This window comes from Theropithecus gelada, chromosome X (assembly GCF_003255815.1).
Source record: "Theropithecus gelada isolate Dixy chromosome X, Tgel_1.0, whole genome shotgun sequence".
Lineage (NCBI taxonomy): Eukaryota > Metazoa > Chordata > Mammalia > Primates > Cercopithecidae > Theropithecus > Theropithecus gelada.
Window position 1 is genome coordinate 117,254,614 of NC_037689.1, and position 8,227 is coordinate 117,262,840.

General features: G+C 47.9%; 1 protein-coding gene and 1 non-coding gene across 3 annotated transcripts; both read right to left on the reverse strand.

The window, feature by feature from the left end:
- Positions 1-2,225: 2,225 nt before the first annotated feature.
- Positions 2,226-7,685, reverse strand: RPL39 (ribosomal protein L39). 2 transcript variants are annotated; one of them, XM_025372537.1, is made up of 3 exons: positions 7,602-7,685; positions 5,931-6,034; positions 2,226-2,454 (listed from the first exon to the last, which is right to left on the reverse strand). In XM_025372537.1, exons 1-3 carry the CDS (start codon positions 7,602-7,604, stop codon positions 2,406-2,408), a joined length of 156 nt encoding a protein of 51 aa, XP_025228322.1. In that variant the 5' UTR covers positions 7,605-7,685; the 3' UTR covers positions 2,226-2,405. The 2 variants fall into 2 exon arrangements, with proteins under 2 accessions (XP_025228322.1, XP_025228321.1); XM_025372536.1 differs by lacking the exon at positions 7,602-7,685 and having other exon boundaries at positions 5,931-6,069.
- On the reverse strand, positions 3,401-3,532 carry LOC112616725. Its single transcript, XR_003117752.1, has one exon. It is a non-coding gene; the product is annotated as a small nucleolar RNA SNORA69 (small nucleolar RNA).
- Positions 7,686-8,227: the final 542 nt, after the last annotated feature.

Here is an 8,227-nt window from a genome sequence, read left to right on the forward strand (position 1 = left end):
TTCCAAAGATCCTTTAAAGCTCCTAAGTTCCTTGGTATTCTGGAGCTCACTCTTCACACTTCTGGTGAGTGCCATGCACTTAGGAATTGCTTTTTTCTTTTTTTTTTTTTGAGACAAGAGTCTTGCTCTGTTGCCCAGGCTACAGTGCAGTGGGGTGATCTCGGCTCACTGCAACCTCCACCTCCCGGGTCTGAGCAATTCTCCTGCCTCAGCCTCCTGAGTAGCTGGGACTGCAGGCGCGCGCCCACCATGCCCGGCTAATTTTTGTACTTTACTTAGTAGAGACGAGGCGTCACCACGTTGGCGAGGCTGGTCTCGAACTCCTGACCTCAGGTGATCCGTCTGCCTCAGCCTCCCAAAGTGCTGGGATCACAGGCGTGAGCCACTGTGCCCGGCCGGAATTGTTTTCATCCGAACCTCCTAGTGTGGTTGTAGGCAGGAATCCTTTGCTGTGCAATCCCGCCTATATCACTTGGACACTTTATGCAGCAGCCCACATCTCCTGCCACCTGCCTTCTCAGCTATGTCCAGGCAGCACAGGCCCCCTATCGACTGGGCAGGGAGTTACAGCCAAACCCTGTTCTTTCCCTTGTTGCCGCAGTTTCAATCCTAATTCCACTGGTAATTGGGGGAGCTTTGTTCCCTCTCACCTTTTCTACAGAAAAGATCTGTTAAGGCTTGTATATTGGCCTATTCGTTGTCACCACTTAACATGCCACATAATTTGTCTATCAACCAATGAATCCCAAGTACCTAGAACAGTGCCTGACACAAAGGTGGCCAATAATTTGCTAACCATCTCTCTAAATATGAAGTTGCTACTGGTTCTTTGAGACGTTAAACATAATTCCCTGGTGATTCGTCAGCCAGGGAAACTGCAAGGGGTACCAAAGAAGCTGCACTAACCTGGTAAAAGCTCAAACCCACAAGATTTCCGTGTACATTCACTCAGCTATAGCTCTTCAATAAGTCAGGCAATGGCATTACCTGTTACAATGTCAACAATTAGCCTAGATTTTTTTAAAAACAAAAGTGAACTCTCTTGAATCCAGGAACAGGGGTTGGCAATCTTTTTCCATAAAGAGCAAAGTAGTAAATATTTTAGGCTTTGCAGGCCACATTATCTCTGTGCACAAGGGTGCATTTATACACATAAGTTATGCACATGGCTGTGAAACAAGAACATTTTACATGGACAGAAATTTTTATTTCAATTTTCAGATGGCATAAAATATTCTTCTTTTTTTTTCTTTTTTCTTTTTTTTTTTGAGACAGAGTCTCGCTCTGTCGCCCAGGCTGGAGTGCAGTGGCTGGATCTCAGCTCACTGCAAGCTCCGCCTCCCGGGTTCCCGCCATTCTCCTGCCTCAGCCTCCCAAGTAGCTGGGACTACAGGCGCCCACCACCTCGCCCGGCTAATTTTTTGTATTTTTTAGTAGAGATGGGGTTTCACCGTGTTAGCCAGCATGGTCTCGATCTCCTGACCTCGTGATCCGCCCATCTCGGCCTCCCAAAGAAAATATTCTTAACTATTTAAAAATGTAGGAACTGTATCGTTCACAGACTGTACAAAAACAGGCGGTGGCTCATGCCTGTAATCCCAGCACTTTGAGAGGCAGAGGTGGTGTATCACCTGAGGTCAGGAGGTCGAGACCAGCCTGGCCAACATGGTGAAAGCCCGTCTCTACTAAACATAAAATTCTGGGATTGCTGTTTCCCTGCACTAGACGTGAATGGGGGAGGTGATCGATTGTAAAAACCACGAGAGGTCGGGCGTGGTGGCTCACGCCTGTAATCCCAGCACTTTGGGAGGCTGAGGCAGGTGGATCTGAAGGTCAGGAATTTGAGACCAGCCTGGCCAATATGGTGAAACCCTGTCTCTACTAAAAATACAAAAACTAGCCGTGCGTGGTGTGGGGCACCTGTAATCCCAGCTACTCAGGAGGCTGAGGCAGGAGAACTGCGTGAACCCGGGAGGCGGAGGTTGCAGTGAACCGAGATCGTACCACTGCACTCCAGCCTGGGCAACAAAGCCAGACTCGTCTCAAAAAATATATATATAAAATAAAATAAAATTTGCAGAATCAGTCCCTTACACTAAACACACTTCAAGCATATGGTAGCCAGAGAACGTTTCTATCACTGCAGAAAGTTCTACTGGATACTGTTGTTAGGTTTGGCAGGGAAGGGAGAATTCAGTACTTGACAAACCACAATACAACAGCAATTGAAATGAAAGGCCTCACATATTTATTACTGAACCCAGCCAACCAACGCATTCATAATAGATTCAGAGAGGAAAATACGTCAAACTCTCCAGAGAGTGGTGACATTTTCAGTTTGATACGGTAATGTGATCGTGACCTTCAGACAGCACAAATATATGTGCCATCTCATGTGCAATTCCTTATAGACCCAGCTTGGTTCTTCTCCAGTGTCTCCTTTTGGAGTTGTACCTACACAGAAAAAAATGTCAAGTTACAAAGGCAGTCCGACAGCAATTTAGCTGTTCCCATTCACACAACCTTTTAGGTACCACAAAATACAAAGGGTACCACTTTTCTCTCCTTTAACAAGTTTGGAGTTCTTTCTGGAGAGTAAAAAAAAAAAAAAGATACCCTATGTGTTTAAAAACTAGCCAAGTCGGCCGGGCGCGGTGGCTCAAGCCTGTAATCCCAGCAGTTTGGGAGGCCGAGGCGGGTGGATCACGAGGTCAGGAGATCGAGACCATCCTGGCTAACATGGTGAAACCCCGTCTCTACTAAAAATACAAAAAACTAGCCGGGCGTGGTGGCGGGCGCCTGTAGTCCCAGCTACTCGGAGGCTGAGGCAGGAGAATGGCGTGAACCTGGGAGGCGGAGCTTGCAGTGAGCCGAGATCGCGCCACTGCACTCCAGCCTGGGTGACACAGCGCGAGACTCCGTCTCAAAAAAAAAAAACAAAACAAAAAAAAACAACAAAAAAAAACTAGCCAAGTCAAGTTTTATCCTCTCAAAATAATTCAAGGCTAGGCTCTTAACTGGGATCACAGCAGTGGGGAAGCCCGCTCTCTCCAAGTGTACCTGCACCCACTTTTGATTCAATGGACCTGGAGGTACACACATATTCTGAACCCCCTCATAATGGGTCACAAACACATAAAAGCTCCCCCATGATACTTTTTTTTTGAGATGGAGTCCTCCCCCCCCGCACCATGCCCAGCTAATTTTGGTATTTTTAGTAGAGACGGGGTTTCACCATGTTGGCCAGGCTGGTCTCAAACTCCTGACCTCGAGATCCACCCGCTTCTGTCTCCCAAAGTGTTGGGATTACAGGCGTGAGCCACTGCACCTGGCCTCGCGTGATCTTTACAATCAATCAACTCCCCCATTCACGTCTAGTACAGGGAAACAGCAATCCCTGAATTGTCCATGTCAATCTGTCATGATTTTACCCTCATAAAAGCAAAATCAAAAATGATTAACATGGCTTTTCTCTCAGCAGGATAATGGCAGTACTTCCACAAAATGAAGCACTGTAATTGCAACCTGCTTTCAAAACATTTTTAAAACTGGAAGATAGCTAAGACAATGAAAATCATTCCATCAGGTCAATTATCTGGGTCAAAGGTATATAATCTTACGTACAAAATACCTTCCCAATTCTAGGAGACCAGAGTTTAATAGCAAGTTATTTATTGAACTAGGCATTGAGTTTTACATACATTTTTCTTTTTTTTTGAGACAGGGTCACACTGTTGTCCAGGCTGCAATGCAGTGGCCGGATCACAGCTCACTGCAGCCTGTGAACTCCTGGGCTCAAGTGATCCTCTCACTTCAGCCTCCCAAACAGTTAGGATTACAAGCATGTGCCACCAAGTCCAGCTAATTTTTTTTTTTCTGGTAGAGATGGGGGCGGGGGGTGTCTCCCTATGTTGCCCAGGCTGGTCTCAAATTCCTGGCCTCAAGCAATCCTCCTGCCTTGGCCTCTCCCAAAGTGCTCAGATTATAGGTATGAGGCACTGTGCCTGGCTTATATATACTTCTTTCATTCTTCACAAGCAGGTCCCACCATCAGGCAGGACACAGAGAAACCCGACGTTCCTGTAGATGTATCAAACAATAAAGGACAGTGTCTAGTATCCAGTAATCAAATGGTAAGCAATTAACTAGCCCATAACATTACAATGGGTGGCAATTTTCACATCTAACTGGCTAAATGAACCAAGGAAATGGGCCCTCAACTTTAGCCCTAAGAAGCCACACTTTTAAGTCTTCTTAGCAAACCAATCCCACTAGCTTTGCCATACAACTCGAATCAAGTTCTGGCTGAGCGCTGTAATCCCAGCACTTTGGGAGGCAGGTGGGTCACGAAGTCAGGAGTTCAAGACCAGTCTGGCCAAGATGGTGAAACCCCGTCTCTACTAAAAATACAAAAATTAGCCGAGTGTGGTGGCAGGCACCTGTAATTCCAGCTACTTGGGAGGCTGAGGCAGCAGAATTGCTTGAACCCGGGAGGCGGAGGTTGCGGTGAGCCAAGATCACACCACTGTACTCCACCCTGGGCAATGACAGCAACACTCTGTCTCAAAAAAAAAAAAAAGTGCTTTGACTAGCCTGGGCAACATGGCAAAACCCCATCTCTACAACAGGTACACAAATTAGCCAGGCATGGTGGTGAACGCCTGTAGTCCCAGCTACTCAGGAGGCTGAGGTGAGAGGGTTGCACCACTGCACTCAGCCTGGGTGAGAGAGCAACTGCTGAACCTTGGGCAGCTCTTGCTGATTCTTGATACTTACGTTTCCTCCCTTCAAAACCCCTCTCAAGGCCCATCAGGTCCAAAGAGCGACAGGCTGAAAAAGCCATGCACGAGTCATTGAGTTTCAGGCCTAGCTTTCCCTGGAGTTAGGCTAGATGACCTTGGAGGTCCTTCATAGCAATTCTAGTAATGTTTTTCCTTTGAGATCAACTACTTCTGCAGTTCAGAGCAGTTTTCCAATCTTTTCTAGTCTCTCTTTAGAAAAGAGAAACATCTAAAAAACTGGGCTAGGTGCGATGGTTCACGCCTGTAATCTCTGCACTTTGGTAGGGTGAGACAGGAGGATTGCTTGAGCTCAGGAGTTCAAGACCAGCCTGGGCAACACAGAGAGACCCCATCCCTACAAAAAATTTAAAAATTAGCCAGGTGTGGTGGCATGTGTCTGTAGTCCCAGCTACTCAGAGAGATGAGGCGGGTGGGTCACTTGAGCCTGGTGGTGTAGAGGCTGCAGTGATAGTGTCAATGAAGCATGTAAAACAGAACAAGATCCTGTCTCAAAAAACAAAAACAAAGGCCGGGCACAATGGCTTATGCCTGTAATCCCAACACTTTGGGAAGCCGAGAGGGGCAGATCACTTGAGCTCAGGAGTTTGAGACCAGCCTGGCCAATATGGTGAAACCCCATCTCTACTAAAAACACAAAACTTAGCTGGGTACATGCCTATAGTCCCAGCTACTCCGAAGGCTGAGGCAGAAGAATCACTTGAACCTGGGAGGCAGAGGTTGCAGTGAGTCAAGATTGTGCCACTGCACTCCAGCCTGGGAAACAGAGCGAGACTCCATCCATCTCGAAAAAAAACAAAATACAAAAACAAAAGCCTAAAAACACTGACTGGACCTTCTCCACCAGGATGTGTATAAGGCAGCCTTCCACCTTATGACCTAGCTCACACTGAAGATAACCAGGCAATTAACAAGTATTGGAAAACTGTCTGCCCATAAGCCCAGCTGTGGCCTGGATGCAGTGCAGAAACAAAGGAAGCATGTTTTTAGAAAGGAATTTGAGAATGCTGTCAGAGGGTGGATTGGACTGCAAGCAATTTTAATCATGTATTTATACTCAAAAAGTAACCTTGGCCAGGTACAGTGGCTCTTACATTTAGCAAAATACAAGCAGTATGATGGAGGTCTTACCTTATTTTATTTCCAGTTTTCATCCGAATCCACTGGGGAATGGGACGATTTTGCTTTTGTTTCTTGGCCAGGAATCGCTTAATCCTGAAAGTCTTGTGAGAAGACTGGGAAGAAAATGCAATCAATTTAGACATTGATATTAGAGACTGACTGAATGAGTCAAAGTCAAGAACTCCTTCAAACCAACATTTGAGTGCTTAACACATACCCCAGCCCCAAAATCTTCTCAACGCTAAGCCATCAAACCAAGCAAGTCTCTGACCCTCACAACTTCTCTGGAGGCAGATACCACAGTTTCTATTGTTCAAATTAAATAAGTGGAATCAGGAGGTTAAGAAACATGCACAAAATCAGAGCATCAATGTGCAGAACCAGAATTGAAACCCAGGTCCTCTCTGCTCCACAGCCAGAGGCTACCTTTCAGTTTACCCTGCAGTCCCCCAAGGACTCAGACGACCACACTGGGAATGGCGAGGGAACTTGGCTTTGAGTCAAACAGAACCATCTACCATTTGCAAGTCAAGGAATCTCAGTGCTCTACTTTGTAAAATAGGGGTACATACTTTTCAAGTGTCATTGGGAGGGTAATTAAGACTTAGGGAAAGTCCCTGCTGACGTTCAGAGGATCTACTCACCATTTCGGTATTAATCGTAACTCTATCCCTACTGCTAATTTTCACTGCTACAAAAATAAACTTTTAAATTTAAAAAGAAATGAAATGTCACTTTTCCGACGATGACTGTCTCAGTTTCTAGTTGCATCTTTTGGCTCTCATAAAGAACTTCAGTCATCTAAGGCCAACCCCAATACTCCCCCAAATGTACAGAATAATCTCGCAAAAAGGGCACGGATGCAGGTTGAATGCCTGGCCAACCTGAAAGAACATACCCTTGCATAATAATGGGAGCCAATACAAAGAAGGCAAAGATTACACCCCCCCCCCCCCCCCCACAGTAGCAGTTTTAAATCTTGTCAAGTAATAAACTATTACTTGACAAGTGACAAAATATCAGTACTTATCGCCTCCACATCTGGAAATCAACATTTCACATTTCCCAGTAAAGAGTGACCAGTTCGCTACTGCCATTTACTAAGAAGGCCAGAATGACATACGGGTTCACAAAACACCCCTTGTTCTAGGCGCTTCCACGGGGTGACGCTCAAGTCTCTGAATAAACGTCCTCTAAACAAAAGTCCTGGGATCTAAAAATGTGGTTCGCTTCTCCACGCCAAGCTTAAACCCTTTTCGAAAACCAGTAGCCCACATTACCCTCCTGATTGCCCTCCACGTTGCGCGTGCCACGGGCAGCCCACAGTCAGGTCACGATTTCGGGGGTGGCTGCTACCTCCCAACCCTCGCCTCCAGAACCAGAGTTCGCTACAAGCGAAGGGAAACCGGAATCCCTGCCCGACTCGGCAGCGGCCCGGCAAAGAAAGAGTCCCCTTGAATCCGCGGCCGCAGCGCAGCCCGCCCCTCTCCAGGTTGCTCGCTGGCTCATTAGCTTCCCTCCAGGCCGAGGAAGACAACAGTGGCCGAACTGGAGCTTTTCTTGAAAAAGCCTTTAAAAGGCACCAGCCCCTCGACGCCCCGCGCGGCCCAGGCATTTCGTGGCAGCGGCCTCGGGTGTTTGGGAAGCCACCCTGCGGCCGATGGGGGCCGATGGACTTACCATGGCGAGAAGTGGAGGCAAGAACACACCACGATGGCGGAGAAAGGAAAAGAGGGGGGAAGCAGGCGGAAGAACGAGCTTAGAAGGCGCTTCTGATGGGCGGAGCTTAGGAGGTGACGCTATTCGCCGACCGCCTCTTCCTAGTGCTTTCTGTGCCCACCGGTGCGCTCCCATGGCGCCGTGGGAAAGAGCGCTGGTTCCTGCCAAATGCAATTCGCTTTGCTTCGCTTCCCTAAGTGGGTTCCCCGAGGGGCCCGGCTGTGTGCTAGGGGCACCCTGCTTTGCAAGTGAGGCAGACAGCCCGTGATAAATGCCAAAGTAGAAGCCCTTCCGAAAACCTAAGGAGTCGATTGGGCGGGACTAACCCTAAGAGAGGGCAGGGGAAGCGACCGTCACCTCCGGGCGCCAGGGACTGGGAACGCCGGATCGGAGCTGGGCAGGCGGAGAGCAAGTGCCATTTTCCCGGAGGGCTACGAGTCATTCCGGCCTGGCTGGAAGGTGTGGGACGGGACAGTCGTGTCGGAGGAAGCAGGAGAAGTTAGAGGGGGTTGGACCACGTGGACGCTTATGTAAGCCTAGACACTTGGGGTTTTCGACTAGGCGAAAGGTTGCCAATCAAAGTTTTC